This window comes from Anabas testudineus, chromosome 6, assembly GCF_900324465.2.
Source record: "Anabas testudineus chromosome 6, fAnaTes1.2, whole genome shotgun sequence".
In the NCBI taxonomy this organism is placed as follows: Eukaryota; Metazoa; Chordata; class Actinopteri; order Anabantiformes; family Anabantidae; genus Anabas; species Anabas testudineus.
Genome location: NC_046615.1, coordinates 10,051,551 through 10,074,563, shown reverse-complemented (window position 1 = coordinate 10,074,563; position 23,013 = coordinate 10,051,551). Strand labels below are relative to the sequence as shown.

The following is a 23,013-nucleotide window of genomic DNA, read 5'->3' as shown; positions in this document are numbered from 1 at the left end:
AAGATACTATGATTATGTCCAGTTACCTTTAATCAGTCTAATCAACAAGTGTCCCTTTCTGATCAGCTGGTGTAAAATAACCTGGTACACTGTAACTGTATGTTTGATCCAGCACTGGAGATGAACACATGCCAGGAAATTTGGGATTGTTGGACCAGGTCCAAGCTCTGAAGTGGATCCAGCAGCACATTCACAACTTTGGGGGAGATCCAGATTTAGTTACTATATTTGGGGAGTCTGCTGGTGGAGTGAGCGTGTCCTTACTGGTAAGAGTGAATTAGCAGATAAATAAATAAATTTACTTTCTTACACAACTAAATTCACATCACCCACAAAAACCTTTTTCTGTTGCTTGAATCCACAGCTTCTCTCACCGTTGTCTGAAGGCCTGTTCCACCGTGCTATTGCTGAGAGTGGTACTGCTGCAATGGATACACTTTTTTCAAACAATCCTCTGCCATTGACTCAGGTTAATTATCACTGCTTATTTCATACAGAACATTAAAAAGTCACAACAGCAACATTTGTTTTCCAAACTGTTAAGATGAATCTTTCATATCTGCTCTCAGATGGTGGCAAATACATCTGGCTGTAGCCTTGAAAGCACAGAGAAGATTGCTGATTGCATGAGGAACCTTGATATTGATACTATTGTGAATATTGTGAAGGTGAGACAGTCGGTATTTAATTTTTGTGTTCTATCTAATGTTTTATGTGTCTCTGTTTTAACATTATTACAGTAACATTTTTTAAAGGATGAAAAATTGCTATATTCTGTAAATATTGATGGACACTTCCTGACAAAACCTGTGAATGAGCTGTTGAATCAACATGAACTTCTCACTGTTCCATTCATCACTGGTGTGAATAATGATGAAGTGGGCTGGCTAATTGCAAATGTAAGTATGAATGCATCCTTTTACTAATATTTTTTTAATGGAAATTCATGTGTGCATATTTAACTGTTGTTTTGTTTTCTATTAGTTCTTTGCTCCTCCAAACTGGACTGAGGGACTCGATCGGGAAGAGATCACAAAGCTGCTGTCTGCTTTCTTCCCTGATGTAAGACACTTACCGTCTGACATTTCAGTATTACTGATCTTTATTATCCTCAAGTTTCTCTGACTGATGTATCACTCATTTTTTAAGCCCAAACATGCAATAATCAGAGATTTGATGATTGATGAATATATCGGAACTGGTGAAGATCGTGTGAAAAACAGAGATGGATTCACTCAGATGCTTGGAGACATGATGTTTGTGATTCCAGCCATTAAAGTTGCTAATTTCCACAGAGGTATTTTTATATATTACAATTCAAATATATTTAGGAAAACTTGCACTCATTAACAAGACACATAACTTCCATTTGTCTGTTATAGATGCAGGTGCTCCTGTATACCTGTATGAGTACCAGCACCCTCCCAAGTTCCTGCAGGAAAAAAGGCCAAGCTTTGTTAAGACTGACCATGGAGATGAACTTTTTACAGTATTCGGATTCTGTTTCACAACTACTCATGTTAAATTATCTGGTAAGTGCAATATATAAAAGTCATGTTTCAGGACCAGATAGCTGGGTCATCTTTGAGAGTCACAGAACATAAAATGTTTCAACATATTATCTTTACTTCAGATTCATGTCCTGAGGAGGAGGAAAAGTTAAGTAAAACCATGATGAGCTACTGGGGAAACTTTGCTCGCACAGGGTAAGAACTACCCTTCTCCGCAGATTTTTTTTCAATCCTCAAAACAAAGACATTCTCCAACTCCAACAACTCCAACCTTTTCATTATTACTGGACATGGAGATAAGATCCACTTAGTTAACAACAACTTCATAACTTGTGTGTATGTCTTTGTGTGTGTAGGTCTCCGAATGGGGACGGTCTTGTCCACTGGCCAAAGTACGAAGCAGGAGAAGAATATCTGGCAATTGGTTTAAAGCAGCAGGTAACTGGTCACCATCTGAAGAAGGACCAGTTTGTCTTCCTGACTCAGACACTTCCAGAGAAGGTCAAGCAACATCAAGAGAAGATAGAGCGCCACGAACTGTAAAACAGTCACCACTTCTTTCTCTGTTCTGTTCAGTACAATTCATCTCCCTAATGATCTGTCCTCTAATGTGAAATAAAGAAAATGTTCAAAACTATCTGTCTGTTTGAGTTTATGTTCTTAAAAACTGTGTAACATTATTATGCTCAGTGTGGTCATGATCATGTATGGTTGCAGCCTCTGACAGAGCTTCTGTGTCTGTTTGCTTAGTGCAAACAAATCAGTTTCAACCAACTTTTAACTATGTTAAATAACAATATGCTGTTACATTTACGTTTACATTTAGTCATTTAGCAGACGCTTTTATCCAAAGCAACTTACAAGTGAGGAACAAGGCAAGCAAACAAAATCTAAGTCAAGGAGAAAAAAGATCAAAGCAAAGTGCTATCAAAAAAGTACAAAGTATTTCTGTTTCAAGTACAAAGGAAGATGGGTAAGAGTTCTGTTTTCAGCAGTTTTTTAAATAATGAAAGTGAGGAGGCTGAGCGTGCAGAGTTTGGCAGCTCATTCCACCATTGTGGGATCACTGAGCTGAAGAGTTTTCTTTGGTGTCTACTGTGTGGTGCTGGTACCACCAGATGTCATTCACTGGTTGAGCGTAGTGGACGAGAGACGAGATATTATCAACGTCTGTACAATGAGTTGGGTCGTGCACTCCGTCAGGTAGAATCTGATCTTTCTGATGTTGTGCAGGGCATGTCTACACGATCTACAGACTGTGGCGATGTGTTCCATGAAGGTCAGTTGGTCATCAATGATGACCCCAAGGTTTCTGGCCGCCTTAGCGGGGACAATCACAGCAGATCCAATGCTAATGCTGATGGTGTGTTGTGTCGACGGTCTGGCAGGGAAGACTAGGACTTCAGTCTTGGGAATGTTAAGTTGAAGGTGTCTTTCTCTCATCCAGGCAGAGATGTCAGAGAGACAGGCAGAGATGCGAGACGAGACAGTAGAATCGTCTGGCGGAAGGACAGGAAGAGTTGTGTGTTATCCGCATAGCAGTGATAGGAAAAGCCATGAGAATGGATGATAGAGCCTAGAGAAGAAGTATAGATGGAAAAAAAGAGGACCAAGGACTGAGCCCTGCGGTACACCGATCAGACAAGTATGACCGAAGCCAGGCTAGAGCTGATCCAGAGATGGCTAAGTCTGAGAGTGCAGTCATAAGAATCTGATAGCTCACAGTGCCAAAGGCTGCAGATAGGTCTAATAGAATAAGGACAGAAGAGTTACCTGCAGCTTTAGCCACCCGTAGGGATTCCACAACAGTCAGAAATGCCGTTTCTGTGGAGGGACCACTCTTGAAGCCAGACTGATTGACATCGAGGAGGTTGTTCCGGGAAAGAAAGTCAGAGAGTTGATTGAAGGCTGCACGTTCCAGGGTCTTGGCCAGAAATGGAAGAAGAGAGACCGGTCTGTAGTTCTCCACAAGGGAGGGATCCAGAGAAGGTTTCTTCAACAGTGGAGTAATCTGGGCCTGCTTGAATGAGGTGGGAAAGGTGCCTGTTGTGAGAGAGGTGTTGATGATCTGTGTAATGGCTGGTATTAGTGTTGGTGCAATAGCTTAAAGAAGAGTGGAGGGGATCAGATCCAGAGAGCAGGTGGTTGGGCGATTGAAGAGGAGGAGGGTGGATACATCGTCCTCTGACAGTGTTGAAAACATGAAGTGAGATGCGTTGTTGGGTTTAGTTAGCAGAATGTCATAGTCAGGAGGAGAGAACTGGGAGCTGATGGCTGCCATCTGGTTGGTAAAAAAGGAGGCGAAGTCGTCAGCTGTGAGACAGGTGGGTGGTGGAGGTGGGGGTAGAGTAGAGTAGAGACTTGAAAGTGGAGAACAGCTTTCTGGTGTCTCTGGTGTTGCTGAGCTTGTCCTGGTAGTATTCAGTCTTCGCCCTAGTGACACTGTGAGAGAAAGATTAAAGCAAATCCTGATAATCAGCAAGAGCCGGTTGAGACTTGAATTTGCGCCACTTCCTCTCAGCACTCCTGAGCACGGTGCTTTGTTCACGGATCTGGTCATTGAGCCACGAGTTGGAAGCTGAAGGACAAGCAGGTCTAGAAGACATTGGGCAGAGACTATCCAGGCAGTCGTCCACAGTGCTGTTCCGGATCAGAACGAGGTCCAGGTTGTTGCCAGCTTTGTGGGTTGGAGGAGTGAAGACTAGTCTCAGGTCAAACGTGTTCAGAAGAGCGAGCACGTCAGTCGCCTGTGTTCACGTCAGCTTTGTTCACCGCCGACTGGCAGTTCAGCAAGAGAAAAGGAGGCCGGCAGCGAGGTGTTCTGGGTGAGGGCCCGCAGGTGGGAAATGCATCGTCCTCTCGGAGAACGCCATCTCCTGCGTCTGCCGAGGAGAACTGGAATCTGCTGAAAACACATTGAAAGAAAAGAATCAGAAAGGCTTTCCGAAGCGGAATGGGGATAAAGTGAAGAAAAAGAGATTGAAAGTACAAAAAGGTTGGAAACCTTGCATCTTGCGGTGTCCTTGCTCAGTGGACTCGCACAGGTAGACTCGCAGGTCTTTACTCAAATCGGTCTTCACCCAAAGAGGGCTGAACACAAGGGCTGAACACAAGGGCTGAAGCTACAGCAAAACAGGTGCCTTAAATATGGTCTTAACTGGCTACAGCTGAAATCGTCCCCTGGTAGAAACCAAACTAATTTGTGTTGTGTATGCTCGGTGATTACTAAGCTGAAACTACCACCAACAACAGACCAAAACTCTCTAACTACAGTTAGAATTTTTCAAGTCATCAATCTTTATATTTCACAATGGTCAGATGAGTTGAAAATGCACCTATCAGACAGACAAATGACTTTGAACCTTCAAGAGAAAAAAAACTATGTTGGCAAATAAAATAGGTGGGAGTGAATGTGTGTTTAATTTCTGCCAGTCACTTTGCTGTGCTGAGTCATTCACAGCATTACTTTAGTTACTGTAAAACTTTAGAGGAAGCGACATTTTCTTTGCAAACCTTGCACTGAGATCACCATGAAGTTCAGAGCAAAACTAATGTTTTTCACCTTGACGTCTGTTTTATTCTTCTGTGTTGCTGCAGACAAACATGGTAAGTTCTGTAACTGCCGGTGATACTTTGGGTCCAAAAGGAAAAATCTGACTGTATTTCAAGTTCAATGTGACATTGAATTTTTCAGGTTCATGCTGATGCAGGTAGCTAACTAGAAAATAAAAATCATTGCATTCAATTGTTGGTTAAAATCATCCGTTATATTACATCACTTCAGTCACTTTGTCAAAGTTCAATCAGGTGTGTTTTCTGTAAGAGTTTAACTAATTTATCAAGACTAATATCAGTAATGTAGGCAGCTATAATTTATGTTACCATAATGTTTGTTTTCGTGTTACAAAATAAATTATGTTTACTATTTATCTATTATTGTCAGTGTTAGAGAAGCTACTTTGAAAGCATAGCTTTGCAAAGTATTCATTACGTCACACTAGGAGAAGTTGAACTACAGCAACTCTACTAGGAAAAAATCTAGTTTGGTTACTCAAAGGTACTTAGAGAAAACAGTTGCAACTACTGAAAAAAAAGTTGATGTAAAATGCTTCATGTCAGAAAAAACTATAAATACTACTCAGTTTAGTGTCTTGTAAAAAGCGCTGGTTAGTTAGCAAATAAAACCAAAGACAAAGCAAATAACACCATTCAAAGAAAAGTTCAGATATATCGACTTGGATTTTGTATAAACTGACTGTATGTCAGGGAGACTAGAGTCCAGGTGGGCATAACGCACCAAGCAGGATTACACGGATAGCCAGGGAACTAAATCACACTTCAGCTGTATGCTGCATGTTTGGAAGAGTTATATTTGCTACTTAGCTTTAGTTCAAACTGAATTGATGTTGATTTGTTCGGTGTTATGTTGTGATTCTGATTCAGTTCTTATATCCTGACAGCACCTGAAGTCCACACAAAGCTCGGGAGCCTGAGAGGTCAGTATGTGAGTGTGAAGGGGAAGGAGACTGGGGTCGATGCCTACCTGGGTGTCCCATTTGCCAAACCCCCTGTGGGCCCTGCTCTGAGATTGGCTGCACCTCAACCTGTAGAGGGATGGGAGGGAGTGAAAGATGCCACCCAGCAGCCTCCCATGTAAGACATCCATCCATATTGTTCAAATGTTGCACAGAGAGCAGCCATGTTCACAACTCATTCATCACATTTTCTCTTTTTAGATGTGTTCAAAACAAACAGCAAACAATGGATATTGCCGAAAAACTTAATATATCATTAGTAATTCCAGACATTTCAGAAGACTGTCTCTACCTCAACATTTACACTCCTGCAAACAGAGCTCATGATGCCAAACTCCCAGTAAGAACCTTGAATCGTGTTCCTGGAGAAAATGATTTGACTATTAAAACAGTACATAATGACAATGTGAAGAATTATGCACATATTCAGAACCAGAACAGATTACAAATGGATCAGCTTCAGATATTAGTCAGGTTGAAGTTATGAGGTGATCCCAGTGAGAATACATTTACAATGCTTTTTATACTTGGTGAATGAAATCAAGGTTTATTAAGGTTTATCATTAACTTACCAGGTCATGGTTTGGATCCACGGTGGAGGTTTTACTATGGGATCAGCATCAATGTATGATGGATCTGCTCTGGCTGCTTATCAGGATGTGGTGGTGGTTTTGATCCAGTACCGCTTGGGACTTCTGGGATTCCTCAGGTCAGATCGCTCAATTGACTAAGCACAGTTAGAATAAAGATACTGTGATTATGTCCAGTTACCTTTAATCTGTCTAATCAACAAGTGTCCCTTTCTGATCAGCTGGAGTAAAATAACCTGGTACACTGTAACTGTATGTTTGATCAAGCACTGGAGATGAACACATGCCAGGAAATTTGGGATTGTTGGACCAGGTCCAAGCTCTGAAGTGGATCCAGCAGCACATTCACAACTTTGGGGGAGATCCAGATTTAGTTACCATATTTGGGGAGTCTGCTGGTGGAGTGAGCGTGTCCTTACTGGTAAGAGTGAATTAGCAGATAAATAAAGAAATTTACTTTCTTACACAACTAAAATCACATTACCCACAAAAACCTTTTTCTGTTGCTTGAATCCACAGCTTCTCTCACCGTTGTCTGAAGGCCTGTTCCACCGTGCTATTGCTGAGAGCGGCACTGCTGCAGTGGATACACTTTTTTCAAACAATCCTCTGCCATTGACTCAGGTTAATTATCACTGCTTATTTCATACAGAACATTAAAAAGTCACAACAGCAACATTTGTTTTCCAAACTGTTAAGATGAATCTTTCATATCTGCTCTCAGATGGTGGCAAATACATCTGGCTGTAGCCTTGAAAGCACAGAGAAGATTGCTGATTGCATGAGGAACCTTGATATTGATACTATTGTGAATATTGTGAAGGTGAGACAGTCGGTATTTAATTTTTGTTTCCTGTGTAACGTTTAATGTGTCTCTGTTTTAACATTATTACAATAATATTTTTCAAGAATGAAAAATATGAATATTTAATAAATATTGATGGACACTTCCTGACAAAACCTGTGAATGAGCTGTTGAATCAACATGAACTTCTCCACGTCCCATTCATCACTGGTATGAATAATGATGAAGCGGGCTGGGCAATTGCAAATGTAAGTATAAATGCATCTTTTTACTAATATTTCTGAACTGAAATTCATATTGGTTGAGAGCATGTGTGCATATTTGAATAGGTCACTGTTTTGTTTTCTATTAGTTCTTTGCTCCTCCAAACTGGACTGAGGGACTCGATCGGGAAGAGGTCACAAAGCTGCTGTCTGCTTTCTTCCCTGATGTAAGACACTTACTGTCTGACACTTCAGTATTAGTGTTTTTTTATTATTCTCAAGTTTCTCTGACAGATGTATCACTCATTTTTTTAAGCCCAAACATGCAATAATCAGAGATTTGATGATTGATGAATATATCGGAACTGGTGAAGATCGTGTGAAAAACAGAGATGGATTCACTGAGATGCTTGGAGACAAGTTTTTTGTCATTCCGACCATTAAGACTGCTAATTTCCACAGAGGTATTTTATATAAAGTAAACTTAGGAACCATTATTTAGATTTATAGTTATAAACTTTCAGAAACAAACACATAACTTCCATTTGTCTGGTATAGATGCAGGTGCTCCTGTATACCTGTATGAGTACCAGCACCCTCCCAAGTTCCTGCAGGAAAAAAGGCCAAGCTTTGTTAAGTCTGACCATGGAGATGAAGTCTTTACAGTATTAGGATTCTGTTTCACAACTACTCATGCTAAATTATTTGGTAAGTGCAATATATAAAAATCATGTTTCAGGACCAGATAGCTGGGTCGTCTTTGAGAGTCACAGAACATAAAATGTTTCAACATATTATCTTTACTTCAGATTCATGTCCTGAGGAGGAGGAAAAGTTAAGTAAAATCATGATGAGCTACTGGGGAAACTTTGCTCGCACAGGGTAAGAACGACCTTTCAGAATGAGCATTTAAAAGTTTGGCCTCACTTAGAAATGTCCTTGTCTTTGAAAGAGGAGCTGAGCTCTCACTGTCCAGTTCGATGTGTGTAAAATAACATCAAACTGTTTCCTTAGATTCTTTTTATTTTTTTCATTTCTCAAAACAAAGACATTTCTAAGTAACTCCAACCTTTTCAAGTTTAGTGGACATGAAGTTAAGATCCACTTATAATAAATAATACAATTTTTTATAGAGCACTTTTCTAAACATATGTTACAAACTGTTTCACAAGAGAGACAAAAAACACATGTAGCCCAACAAAATCAACTGGAGCAAGCACTAGGCCAACAGTGGAGAGGAAAAACTCCCCCTAGGGGAAGAAACCTCCAGCAGAACCAGGCTCAAGTTAAACGGCCATCTGCCTTGACCGGCTGGGGTGCAGGAAACAGTAATATAAACAAAACAGTAATACAAACACAACTCACAGCAATTACCACATCAGTCCTGGGAAAATCAGTTCCAACGTAAAGATATTGGAATCTGATGGAGAGTCTTCCCATGGGCAGATTTGTTTTAGATTACAGAAGATCGCAAAAGGCTCACCGGTAGAGGTATGTTTTGAGGAGAGATTTAAAAGATGTTACTGAGTCAGCTGATCTTATTTCCTCAGGTAAGCTGTTCCAGAGTTTAGGGGCACTAACTGAAAAGGCTCTGTCACCTGTAGTTGTCATTCTGACATCAGGGACTAAGTTAACAACAACTTCATAGCTTGTGTGTATGTCTGTGTGTGTGTAGGTCTCCGAATGGGGACGGCCTTGTCCACTGGCCAAAGTACGAAGCAGGAGAAGAATATCTGGCAATTGATTTGAAGCAGCAGGTAACTGGTCAGCATCTGAAGAAGGACCGGTTTGTCTTCCTGACTCAGACACTTCCAGAGAAGGTCAAGCAACATCAAGAGAAGATGGAGCGCAGTGAGTTTTAGAGCAGTCGACGCTTCTTTCTCTGTTCTGTTCTCTTCAATTCATCTCTAATGTGAAGTAAAGAAAATGTTCAAAACTGTCTGTTTGAGTTTATGTTCTTAAAAACCTGTGGAACTCTATTATGCTCAGTGTGGTCATGATCATGTTTGGTTGCAGCCTGCGACAGAGCTTCTGTGTCTGTTTGTTTAGTGCAAACAAACCAGTTGCAATGCACCTTTAACTATGTTAAATAACAATATGCTATTAGAGTTTTTCAAGTCAGTAATCTATGTATTTCCAGTGTGTCCAGATGAGTTTAAAACGCACAAATGAGACAGACAAATTACGTTGAAAAAAAAAACTTTGTTTGCAAATAAAACAGGTGGGAGTGAATTGGTGTTTACTTTCTTTAAGTCACTTTAAATAGCTGAGTCATTCACAGCATTACTTAATTTACAGTGAGGTTTCAGAGGAAGCGACATTTTCTTTGCAAACCTTGCACTGAGATCACCATCAAGTTCAGAGCAAAACTAATGTTTTTCACCTTGACGTCTGTTTTATTCTTCTGTGTTCACTGCTGTCATGGTCACTGCTGTTTACATTCCACTGGATACTAATGCTAACTCGGCTATCAGACATTTACACGGCAGCATTAGCAGGCAGTTGAGCAGGTATCCCGATGCTGTGCACATCATAGCAGGGGATTCTGACCACACGGACCTAAAGCCAGTGCTTCCTAATCTCCACCAGCATGTTAAGTGTACTACCAGAGAAGCAAATATTCTGTACAAGGTCTACACAAACATTAAGCTAGGCTATATGGCCAGACCACTACCTCACCTGGGCCAGTCTGACCACGTGTCTCTGCTTTTAATCCCTGCATACGCCCCCCTTAATAAAACTGCTCTTACAATCTCATAAATTGCAAAAACATGGCCTGATGATGCCACTCAGCAGCTGCAGGACTGTTTTGAGAGGACCAACTGGGACGTCTTTGAAGATCCAGACCTGGAGGTGTTCACGGACAGTGTGCTATGTTACATTAAGAACTGCATGGACACTGTTACTGGGGACAAGCACATCAGGGTGTACCCTAACAGGAAGCCTTGGATGAACCGGGAGGTCCAGCGGCTACTGAGGGAGAGGACCTGCCTTCAGGTCTGGCGGCAGGGCTCTCTACAGCTCGACATGAGCCAACCTGAAGAGTGGCATCAGGAAGCCTAAACTGGATTATAAGAGGAGGATTGAAGGCTTCCTGGACAGCAACAACAGCAGGGAGGTGTGGCAGAGAGTCCAGCATCTGACTAACTATAGGACGACCCTCTCTGCCGCCGAAAGGCGACTCTTCGTTGATGGAGGAGCTGAACCTTTTCTTCACCCACTTCGAGGTAGAGCAACCAGACACAACCACACATCCACATCCTGCAGCCCACAGTCGGCTCAGCCTCACAGTGAAGGAGCACGAGGTGAGGGGAGTACTGAGGTCTGTCAACTCAAGGAAGGCTGTTGGTCCAGATGGCGTCTCTCGGCGAGTACTGAAGGACTGTGTGGACCAGCTGGCTGGAGTCTTCACCAGGATTTTCAACCTGTCTCTGACCCGGTCTACTGTCCCACCGTGCCTGAAGTCCTCCACTATAGTCCCCCTGCCCAAGAAAATGCACATCAGCAGCCTCAATGACTACCGGCCAGTTGCACTCACCCCAGTGGTGATGAAGTGCTTTGAAAAACTGGTAAGGGGTCACATCACTTCACTACTCCCACCATCCTTCGACCCACACCAGTTTGAGTACAGGGCGAACAGATCCACAGAGGATGCCATACCCACTGCCCTCCACACAGCACTTTCCCACCTGGAGCAGCAGGGGAACTATGTGCGGATGCTCTTTGTGGATTATAGCTCTGCATTTAACACAATTCTTCCCCACAAACTATGAAACAAACTGTTGGACCTAGGACTTTCATACTCCACCTGCTCTGGGATCAAGAGCTTCCTCCCTGATCGCAGTCAGAGGGTGAGAGTGGGCCCACACACCTCCAAGGTCCTTAGTCTCAGCACTGGCTCCCCACAGGGCTGTGTGCTGAGCCCCCTGCTCTACACTCTACACCTATGACTGTACTCCTGCTCACCACAGCAACACTATCGTCAAGTTCGCAGATGATACCACAGTGGTGGGACTCATCTCAGGGGGGGATGAGTCTGCCTACAGAGACGAGGTGGAACAGTTGACGATGTGGTGCAGGGAGAACAATCTGCTCCTTAACACCTCTAAGACAAAAGAGGTTGTCATTGACTTCAAGAGGACGAAAACTGAGGTCCCTCCACTGTAGATCAGTGGGGACTGTGTGAAGAGGGTATCAGACTTCCGCTTCTTAGGGGTCCACATAGAGGAGTATTTAACCTGGGGAGTACACACCTCTGAGCTGATAAGAAAGGCCCAGCAGAGACTGCACTTCCTAAGGGTACTTAGGAACTTCTTAAGGGTACTTAGGAAGAACAACATCTCCCAAAGACTGCTGGTGTCCTTTTAGCAATGCTCTATTGAGAGCATCCTCACATACTGTGTTTCTGTGTGGTTCAGCAGATACACAGTGGCTCAGAGGAAAGCTCTCCAGAGAGTGATCAAAACAGCACAGAGGATCACCGGTTGCCCTCTCCTCCCTCTAGAAGAACTTCACAGTTCCCGCTGCCTAAAAAAGCTCAAATCATTCTCAGGGACACTACACACCCTGGACACTCTTTGAACTGCTGCCATCAGGGAGAAGGTTCAGGTCAATCAAAACTAGGACTGACAGATTCAAGAAAAGCTTTTTTCCCATAGCAATAACTACATTAAACACTGTAAAGAACGGACTATAGATACTAGTACATTAACTGTGACAGTATGCTCACTTGTGGGAGTGAGAGCTGGTCTGGAGCACAATGTGAGGTTCTTTTGTTTACTTGATGGTTGTTTGGGTCTTATTTTGTCTTTTTGACTGTCTCTGATTATTTATTCTGTTTTTTGTTTTTTGTTTTTGTTTTGTTTGTTTTTTGTTCTTTTTTAAATTCTTTCTTTTCTTTGTATATATGGCAAAGACTGGTTGGCACGTTGTACGATGTTGCAATGACAATAAAGTTTATCTTTATCTTTATCTTTAAGAGACGTTGAACTACATCAACACTACTAGGAAGCAATCTAGTTTGGTTACCCAAAGGTACTTGGAGAAAAAACTTTAAACTACTGAAGAAACTAAAAGTACAACATATGAAAATATAACAAAAGTGATGTAAAATCGCTATGCTACTCAGTTAAGTGTCTTGTTAAAAGTGCCAGTTAGTTAGCAGATTAAACCAAAGACAAAGCAAATAACACCATTCAAAGACAAGTTCAGAAATATCAACTTGGGTTTTATATATACTGACTGTCTTCCAGAGACTAGAGTCCAGGTGAGGTAACGCGCAAAGCAGGATTTCACAGATAGCCAGGGAACTTGTAAAGTAGCATGCAGACAATTGTGTAATCATAAATCACACTTCAGCTGGATGCTGCATGTTTGGAAGAGTTATATTCTCTACTTAGTTTTAGTTCAAACTGAATTGATGTGGATTTGTTCAGTATTATGTTGTGATTCTGATTCAGTTCTTATATCCTGACAGCACCTGAAGTTCACACAAAGCTCGGGAGCCTGAGAGGTCAGTATGTGAGTGTGAAGGGGAAAGAGACTGGGGTCCATGCCTACCTGGGTGTCCCATTTGCCAAGCCCCCTGTGGGCCCTGCTCTGAGATTGGCTGCACCTCAACCTTTAGAGGGATGGGAGGGAGTGAAAGATGCCACCCAGCAGCCTCTCATGTAAGACATCCATCCATATTGTTCAAATGTTGCACAGAGAGCAGCCATGTTCACAACTCATTTATCACATTTTCTCTTTTTCAGGTGTGTTCAACACAAACAGGATATGTTAGATCTTGCTGAAAAACTTCATTTATCAGTAGTAATTCCAGACATTTCAGAAGACTGTCTCTACGTCAACATTTACACTCCTGCAAACAGAGCTCATGATGCCAAACTCCCAGTAAGAACCTTGAATCATGTTGCTGGAGAAAATTATTGTCTTAAAACAATACATAATGACAATGTGAAGAATTATGCACATATTCAGAACCAGACTGCAAATGAATCAGCTTCAGAATTCAGTTAGGTTGTTGTGTTGTGTAAGTTATGAGGTGATCCCAGTGAGAATACATTTACAATGCTTTTTATACTTGGTGAATGAAATCAAGGTTTATCAAGATTGATTATTAACTTACCAGGTCATGGTTTGGATCCACGGTGGAGGGTATACTATGGGATCAGCTTCAATATATGATGGATCTGCTCTGGCTGCTTATCAGGATGTGGTGGTGGTTTTGATCCAGTACCGCTTGGGACTTCTGGGCTTCCTCAGGTCAGATCGCTCAATTGACTAAGCACACTTAGAATAAAGATACTATGATTATGTCCAATTACCTTTAATCTGTCTGATCGGCATGTGTGCATTTCTGATCAGCTGGTGTAAAATAACCTGGTACACTGTAACTGTATGTTTGATCAAGCACTGGAGATGAACACATGCCAGGAAATTTGGGATTGTTGGACCAGGTCCAAGCTCTGAAGTGGATCCAGCAGCACATTCACAACTTTGGGGGAGATCCAGATTTAGTTACCATATTTGGGGAGTCTGCTGGTGGAGTGAGCGTGTCCTTACTGGTAAGAGTGAATTAGCAGATAAATAAAGAAATGTACTGTCTTACACAACTTAAATCACATTACCCACAAAAACTTTTTTTCTGTTGCTTGAATCCACAGCTTCTCTCACCGTTGTCTGAAGGCCTGTTCCACCGTGCTATTTCTGAGAGTGGTACTGCTGAAATGGGTATAGTAGTGTCAAACAATCCTCTGCAATTGACTCAGGTTAATCATCACTGCTTACTTACATTAAAAAGTCACAACAGTAACATTTATTTTCCAAACTGTTGAGATGAATCCTTCATATCTGCTCTCAGATGGTGGCAAATATATCTGGCTGTAGCCTTGAAAGCACAGAGAAGATTGCTGATTGCATGAGGAACCTTGATATTGATACTATTGTGAATATTGTGAAGGTGAGAGAGCCGGTATTTAATTTTTGTTTTCTGTGTAATGTTTTACGTGTCTCTGTTGTAATATTGTTACAATAAATTTTTTTCAAGGATAAAAAATTGCACTATTCTGCAAATATTGATGGACACTTCCTGACAAAACCTGTGGATGAGCTGTTGAGTCAACATCAACTTCACACTGTTCCATTCATCACTGGTGTGAATAATGATGAAGCGGGCTGGTTAATTGTAGATGTAAGTATGAAGGCATCTTTTTACTAATATTTTTTTAAGTGAAATTCATGTGCGGTGAGAGCATGTGTGCATATTTGAAAAGGTCAGGTGTTATTGTGTTTTCAAATAGTTCTTCGCTCCTCCAAACTGGACTGAGGGACTCGATCGGGAAGAGGTCACAAAGCTGCTGTCTGCTTTCTTCCCTGATGTAAGACACTTACTGTCTGACACTTCAGTATTACTGTTTTTATTATCCTCAAGTTTCTCTGACAGATGTATCACTCATTTTTAAAGCCCAAAGATGAAATCATCAGAGATTTGCTGATCGATGAATATATTGGAACTGGTGAAGATCGTGTGAAAAACAGAGAAGGATTCACACAGATACTTGGGGACTTTTTTTTTGTCATTCCAGCCATTAAAGTTGCTAATTTCCACAGAGGTATTTTTATATATTACAATTCACATATATTTAGACAAACTTGCACTCATTAATAAGACACATAACTTCCATTTGTCTGTTATAGATGCAGGTGCTCCTGTATACCTGTATGAGTACCAGCACCCTCCCAAGTTCCTGCAGGAAAAAAGGCCAAGCTTTGTTAAGACTGACCATGGAGATGAACTTTTTACAGTATTAGGATTCTGTTTCACAACTACTCATGTAAAATTACCTGGTAAGTGAAATTTATAAAATCATGTTTCAGCACCAGATAGCTGGGTCATCCTTGAGATTAATGGAACACAAAATGCTTCAACATATTATCTTTACTTCAGATTCATGTCCTGAGGAGGAGGAAAAGTTAAGTAAAATCATGATGAGCTACTGGGGAAACTTTGCTCGCACAGGGTAAGAACGACCTTTCAGAATGAGCATTTAAAATTTTGGCCTCACTTAGAAATGTCCTTGTTTTTGAAAGAGGAGCTGAGTAAAATAACATCAAACTGTTTCCTCAGATTCTTTTTATTTTTTTCAATTCTCAAAACAAAGACATCTCTAAGTAACTCCAACCTTTTCAAGTTAAGTGGACATGAAGTTAAGATCCACTTGGTTAACAACAACTTCATAGCTTGTGTGTATGTCTGTGTGCGTAGGTCTCCGAATGGGGACGGCCTTGTCCACTGGCCAAAGTACGAAGCAGGAGAAGAGTATCTGGCAATTGATTTGAAGCAGCAGGTAACTGGTCAGCATCTGAAGAAGGACCGGTTTGTCTTCCTGACTCAGACACTTCCAGAGAAGGTCAAGCAACATCAAGAGAAGATGGAGCGCCGCGAGCTGTAGAACAGTCGACGCTTCTTTCTCTGTTCTGTTCTCTTCAATTCATCTCTAATGTGAAGTAAAGAAAATGTTCAAAACTGTCTGTTTGAGTTTTTGTTCTTAAAACCTGTGGAACTCTATTATGCTCAGTGTGGTCATGATCATGTATGTGTAACCCATGTTATTATTTTAGAGTTCTGAAGTACACAGTGTTCTTAAACGCATCATGAACAGGTCTCTGGGAGACTGCGCACATTGAAGTTTCTACTCCAGGACTGTAGCAGACCACTGCACTCAGACAGGTGTGTGAGCAGGAAAAAACATAGTTAAAAGTTGTAAAAGTTAAGTAGGACATTCTTGACTGGACATTTGCTGCACTAGAGTCAATAGAGCTGGAGCTGCCAGTGAGAGAGTTAGTGGATGTACCTGAAATGAAAGAGACGAGAGAAATAAAAAACCCAACGGTCGTTCCTCTTAATTAAGTGGATTATCCTGGTGAGTTAGCTTCAAACTAGCTGGTTAGCACAGGTAACTTTATTGTAGCAGAGCTAAAGTGTGTGTTTTGTTCTTTCGAATACATTTCAAAGTAAAACCTGTCAGGATATGAGACTTTTGGTGTTAGACGAAGTGTTTGTATTGTTTAAATAAACTCATTAGCTGCTAAGTTCTGCTGGCTAATTGAGGCCTACAAGCTAAGTGACTGCTACATGTTTAGCAGCTACTGTAACTCAAGACATGTAACATCTATTTTATGTGTCAGAATTATAATATGTGATGTGAAAATGGTTAGACTAGATGTGTTTGTTGTGAATTTGGTAAAGAAAATGAAACGTGACAGCTGTGTTTTATTTTATGTATATATTTTATTGTAGTATTGTATTTTATTTAAAAGCTTTTGGAGGCTGAAGTAAGGTGTTTGGACTCTTAATAATTGTTCTGCACACTTGTGTGCAGGCTGTTTTGTTTTTGTTTTTTGAGGGACATTTCTTCTGCTGTCGTGGAGCTGCAGTCTTCTCATCAGGACTCCAAGGCGGTGGTAGGAATCAAATTAAAAGGGACTCACTTCGAGGGAAATTCACCCTTTCACTCTATTTTTTTTTTTCCCATTTGATATCTCGGATATAATTTTGGCTGAATACTGAAATGAATGCAACTCAGTGAGAGCGTTAAAGGATCATGCCACAAGGATTAAGGAACATATTTAAGGAACATGAGAAAAGAACAATAAGAACTGACAACTGAATATTTGGGTTGACTTGACAATAACTTTATTTGTTTATGTTGTGTTGATTATTTTCTAATCATTTAGTTTGAACATCTGATTTTTAGTTAGTGATCTAAAAGAAGTTTCTTTTGTTTTGTCACTTTTATTATTAATGTTACATTTTCTAAATACGTTCCCTTTGCCAGTTTATAAGTGTGTATGTGTTGGTTCCTAGTGGGATGGAGGTCTTTTCACTGTGTAGAGTTGCTACTGCCAGTCTCCTTACCGAACCTAGTGATTAATGAACACAGAGAAGCTTGAATCTGAGTAACTGAAGGGAACTGAATCACACTGTGCCTAAAACTCAGTAGAAAACACAGAACAGATATCTTAGATGCTCAGCCAGGTTTAGCAGTGTAGATTCTGATAGCCAGGGTAGGGCATAAGCCTACTAGGGGTTATATATGGGTGCAGCCTGTGTCAGAGCTTCTGTGTCTGTTTGCTTAGTGCAAACAAACCAGTTGTAACCCGCTTTTAACTTTGTTTAATAACAATGTGCTATTAGAAATTTTCATGTCAGTAATCTATGTATTTCCAGTGTGGTCAGATCAGTCTAAAACGGACCAATGAGACAGACAAATAACTTTGAACCTTCAAGAGAAAAAAATATGTTGGCAATTAAAACGGGTGGGAGTGAATGGGTGTTTCTGTAAGTCACTTTCAATAGCTGAGTCATTCACAGCTTTACTTAAATTACAGTGAGATTTCAGAGGAGGCGACATTTTCTTTGCAAACCTTGCACTGAGATCACCATGAAGTTCAGAGCAAAACTAATGTTTTTCACCTTGACGTCTGTTTTATTCTTCTGTGTTGCTGCAGACAAACATGGTAAGTTCTGTAACTGCCGGTGATACTTTGGGTCCAAAAGGAAAAATCTGACTGTATTTGAAGTTCGTTGTGACATCGAATTTTTCAGGTTTATGCCGATGCAGCTAACTAGAAAATAAGAATCATTGCATTCAGTTGTTGGTTAAAATCATCTATTTTGTCACTTTTCTAACTAGCTGATACTAAGGGCTTTACAATGCATCTCATTCACATGCACACTCACACACCGTTGGCGGACTCACCGGGGACAACATGGGGTTCAGTATCTTGCTCCTGAACACTTTGGCATGTGACGTGGCTGCTGGGAATCGAACCACCAATCTTGTGATGGGCAGTCAACTGCTCTACCTGTTGAGCCACAGCCACTGTGTCAAAGTTCAATCAGGGTGTGTTTTCTGTAAGAGTTCAACTAATCTAAGACTAATATCTAATGTAGGTGGCTATAATTTATGTTTTTATAATGTTTGTTTTAGTGTAGCAACAGAAAAATATGTTTAATTATTAATTATTGTCAGTGTTGGAGAAGCTACTTTGAAAGCATAGCTTTGCAAAGTATCCCTTACTTCACACTAAGAGAGGTTGAACTACAGCAATGCTACTAGGAAGTAATCTAGTTTAGTTACCCAAAGGGACTTTGGGACACCTGCAACTACTGAAGAAAAAAAATACAAATTACAATGTATGAAAATATAACAAAAGTGATGTAAAATGTTTCATGTTAGCAAAAACTATAAATGCTACTCAGTTAAGTGTCTTGTTAAAAGTGCTGGTTAGTTAGCAAATTAAACCAAAGACAAAGCAAATAACACCATTCAAAGACAAGTTCAGAAATATGGACTTGGGTTTTATATATACTGACTGTCTGTCAGATACCCACCATAGACGCCTGTCTTCCAGAGACTAAAGTCCAGGTGAGGTAACGCACAAAGCAGGATTTCACAGATACCCAGGGAACTTGTATAGTAGCATGCAGACCATTGTGTAATCATAAATCACACTTCAGCTGTATGCTGCATGTTTAGAAGAGTTATATTTGCTACTTAGCTTTAGTTCAAACTGAATTGATGTTGATTTGTTCGGTGTTATGTTGTGATTCTGATTCAGTTCTTATATCCTGACAGCACCTGAAGTTCACACAAAGCTCGGGAGCCTGAGAGGTCAGTATGTGAGTGTGAAGGGGAAAGAGACTGGGGTCCATGCCTACCTGGGTGTCCCATTTGCCAAACCCCCTGTGGGCCCTGCTCTGAGATTGGCTGCACCTCAACCTGTAGAGGGATGGGAGGGAGTGAAAGATGCCACCCAGCAGCCTCCCATGTAAGACATCCATCCATATTGTTCAAATGTTGCACAGAGAGCAGCCATGTTCACAACTCATTTATCACATTTTCTCTTTTTCAGGTGTGTTCAACACAAACAGGATATGTTAGATCTTGCTGAAAAACTTCATTTATCAGTAGTAATTCCAGACATTTCAGAAGACTGTCTCTACGTCAACATTTACACTCCTGCAAACAGAGCTCATGATGCCAAACTCCCAGTAAGAACCTTGAATCATGTTCCTGGAGAAAATTATTGTCTTAAAACAATACATGATGACAATGTGAAGAATTATTCACATATTCAGAGCGAGATTGCAAATGAATCAGCTTCAGAATTCAATTAGGTTGTTGTGTTGTGTAAGTTATGAGGTGATCCCAGTGAGAATACATTTACAATGCTTTTTATACTTGGTGAATGAAATCAAGGTTTATCAAGGTTTATCATTAATTTGCCAGGTCATGGTTTGGATCCACGGTGGAGGGTATACTATGGGATCAGCTTCAATATATGATGGATCTGCTCTGGCTGCTTATCAGGATGTGGTGGTGGTTTTGATCCAGTACCGCTTGGGACTTCTGGGCTTCCTCAGGTCAGATCGCTCAATTGACTAAGCACAGTTAGAATAAAGATACTATGATTATGTCCAGTTACCTTTAATCAGTCTAATCAACAAGTGTCCCTTTCTGATCAGCTGGTGTAAAATAACCTGGTACACTGTAACTGTATGTTTGATCCAGCACTGGAGATGAACACATGCCAGGAAATTTGGGATTGTTGGACCAGGTCCAAGCTCTGAAGTGGATCCAGCAGCACATTCACAACTTTGGGGGAGATCCAGATTTAGTTACCATATTTGGGGAGTCTGCTGGTGGAGTGAGCGTGTCTTTACTGGTAAGAGTGAATAAGCAGATAAATAAATAAATTTACTTTCTTACACAACTAAAAATCACATTACCCACAAAAACCTTTTTCTGTTGCTTGAATCCACAGCTTCTCTCACCGTTGTCTGAAGGCCTGTTCCACCGTGCTATTTCTGAGAGTGGTACTGCTGAAATGGGTATAGTAGTGTCAAACAATCCTCTGCAATTGACTCAGGTTAATCATCACTGCTTACTTACAATAAAAAGTCACAACAGTAACATTTGTTTTCCAAACTGTTAAGATGAATCTTTCATATCTGCTCTCAGATGGTGGCAAATACATCTGGCTGTGGCCTTGAAAGCACAGAGAAGATTGCTGATTGCATGAGGAACCTTGATATTGATACTATTGTGAATATTGTGAAGGTGAGAGAGCCGGTATTTAATTTTTGTTTTCTGTGTAATGTTTTACATGTCTCTGTTGTAATATTGTTACAATTAATTTTTTTCAAGGATAAAAAATTGCACTATTCTGCAAATATCGATGGACACTTCCTGACAAAACCTGTGGATGAGCTGTTGAGTCAACATCAACTTCACACTGTTCCATTCATCACTGGTGTGAATAATGATGAAGCGGGCTGGTTAATTGTAGATGTAAGTATGAAGGCATCTTTTTACTAATATTTCTGAACTGAAATTCAAATAGGTTGAGAGCATGTGTGCATATTTGAATAGGTCAGGTGTTACTGTGTTTTCTATTAGTTCTTCGCCACATAACTTTCAATTGTCTGTTATAGATGCAGGTGCTCCTGTATACCTGTATGAGTACCAGCACCCTCCCAAGTTCCTGCAGGAAAAAAGGCCAAGCTTTCTTAAGACTGACCATGAAGATGAACTTTTTGCAGTATTGGGATTCTGTTTCACAACTACTCATGTAAAATTACCTGGTAAGTGAAATTTATAAAAATCATGTTTCAGCACCAGATATCTGGTTCGTCTTTGAGATTAATGGAACACAAAATGCTTCAACATATTATCTTTACTTCAGATTCATGTCCTGAGGAGGAGGAAAAGTTAAGTAAAATCATGATGAGCTACTGGGGAAACTTTGCTCGCACAGGGTAAGAACGACCTTTCAGAATGAGCATTTAAAATTTTGGCCTCACTTAGAAATGTCCTTGTTTTTGAAAGAGGAGCTGAGTAAAATAACATCAAACTGTTTCCTCAGATTCTTTTTATTTTTTTCAATTCTCAAAACAAAGACATCTCTAAGTAACTCCAACCTTTTCAAGTTTAGTGGACATGTACTTAAGATCCACTTGGTTAAAAACAACTTCATAGCTTGTGTGTATGTCTGTGTGTGTAGGTCTCCGAATGGGGACGGCCTTGTCCACTGGCCAAAGTACGAAGCAGGAGAAGAATATCTGGCAATTGATTTGAAGCAGCAGGTAACTGGTCACCATCTGAAGAAGGACCGGTTTGTCCTACTGACTCAGACACTTCCAGAGAAGGTCAAGCAACATCAAGAGAAGATGGAGCGCAGCGGGCTGTAGAACAGTCGACACTTCTTTCTCTGTTCTGTTCAATTCAATTCATCTCTAATGTGAAGTAAAGAAAATGTTCAAAACTGTCTGTTTGATTTTGTGATCTTAATAACTGTGTAACATTTGCTAACACTAACTTTGGCAAACTATTTTCAAATGTGAGCAACAATGTAATTGATACTACTACCTTGATGTCTGATTATACATTTCATTAAATTAGACTATGTGTCATTTACATCTTAGAATTTGCTTCTGGAGACTATGATCAGAGGTGTTTCTGGTGCGCATAATCCATTAAATAGCAATAAATTGCAACACATTGGTTTTTCTGCTCAAACCTTTGGCAAAAGCAAAAAGTCCTAATTCACTTTGTGGAGAATGATCTTTTGTCCATGTGTGATAACAGCTATGCTCATTATTATGCTCAGTGTGGTCATGATCATGTTTGGTTGCAGCCTGCGACAGAGCTTCTGTGTGTGTTTAGTGCAAACAAATCAGTTGTAACCCACTTTTAACTATGTTAAATAACAATATGCTATTAGAGTTTTTCAAGTCAGTAATCTATGTATTTTCACAATGGTCAGATGAGTTGAAAATGCACCTATCAGACAGACAAATGACTTTGAACCTTCAAGAGAAAAAAAAACTATGTTGGCAAATAGAACAGGTGGGAGTGAATGGGTGTTTACTTTCTGTAAGTCGCTCTGCTGTGCTGAGTCAGTCACAGCATTACTTAAGTTACAGTAAAACTTTAGAGGAAGCGACATTTTCTTTGCAAACCTTGCACTGAGATCACCATGAAGTTCAGAGCAAAACTAATGTTTTTCACCTTGACGTCTGTTTTATTCTTCTGTGTTGCTGCAGACAAACATGGTAAGTTCTGTAACTGCCGGTGATACTTTGGGTCCAAAAGGAAAAATCTGACTGTATTTGAAGTTCATTGTGACATTGAATTTTTCAGATTCATGCTGATAGCATAGCATAGATGCAGGTAGCTAACTAGAAAATAAGAATCACTGCATTCAATTGTTGATTAAAATCATCAGTTATATTACATCACTTCAGTCTCTGTGTCAAAGTTCAATCAGGTGTGTTTTCTGTAAGAGTTTAACTAATTTATC

The 23,013-nt window shown here is 40.5% G+C and overlaps 1 protein-coding gene and 1 pseudogene across 2 annotated transcripts in view; both read left to right on the top strand.

The window, feature by feature from the left end:
- ces2b (carboxylesterase 2b) overlaps positions 1–23,013 on the top strand; it is a 32,182-nt gene that overhangs the window by 5,419 nt on the left and 3,750 nt on the right. Inside the window, exons 1-25 of one of the 2 annotated variants that reach the window (XM_033326021.1) lie at positions 4,953–5,117; positions 5,972–6,164; positions 6,248–6,386; positions 6,622–6,755; positions 6,904–7,057; positions 7,156–7,260; positions 7,361–7,459; positions 7,546–7,689; positions 7,794–7,871; positions 7,961–8,108; positions 8,203–8,352; positions 8,454–8,526; positions 9,320–9,495; positions 13,121–13,313; positions 13,398–13,536; positions 13,775–13,908; positions 14,057–14,210; positions 14,310–14,414; positions 14,507–14,605; positions 14,693–14,836; positions 14,946–15,023; positions 15,110–15,257; positions 15,343–15,492; positions 15,593–15,665; positions 15,911–16,143. In XM_033326021.1, coding sequence (XP_033181912.1) covers positions 5,042–5,117; positions 5,972–6,164; positions 6,248–6,386; positions 6,622–6,755; positions 6,904–7,057; positions 7,156–7,260; positions 7,361–7,459; positions 7,546–7,689; positions 7,794–7,871; positions 7,961–8,108; positions 8,203–8,352; positions 8,454–8,526; positions 9,320–9,495; positions 13,121–13,313; positions 13,398–13,536; positions 13,775–13,908; positions 14,057–14,210; positions 14,310–14,414; positions 14,507–14,605; positions 14,693–14,836; positions 14,946–15,023; positions 15,110–15,257; positions 15,343–15,492; positions 15,593–15,665; positions 15,911–16,097 — 3,273 coding nt within the window. In that variant the 5' untranslated portion in view covers positions 4,953–5,041 and the 3' untranslated portion in view covers positions 16,098–16,143. Of the gene's footprint in view, positions 1–112; positions 267–364; positions 470–569; positions 669–755; positions 900–4,952; positions 5,118–5,971; positions 6,165–6,247; positions 6,387–6,621; positions 6,756–6,903; positions 7,058–7,155; positions 7,261–7,360; positions 7,460–7,545; positions 7,690–7,793; positions 7,872–7,960; positions 8,109–8,202; positions 8,353–8,453; positions 8,527–9,319; positions 9,496–13,120; positions 13,314–13,397; positions 13,537–13,774; positions 13,909–14,056; positions 14,211–14,309; positions 14,415–14,506; positions 14,606–14,692; positions 14,837–14,945; positions 15,024–15,109; positions 15,258–15,342; positions 15,493–15,592; positions 15,666–15,910; positions 16,144–23,013 lie in introns of those variants that run through there. The other variant, XM_026365139.2, reaches the window with a different exon arrangement.
- On the top strand, positions 16,293–22,232 carry LOC113165537 (annotated as a pseudogene).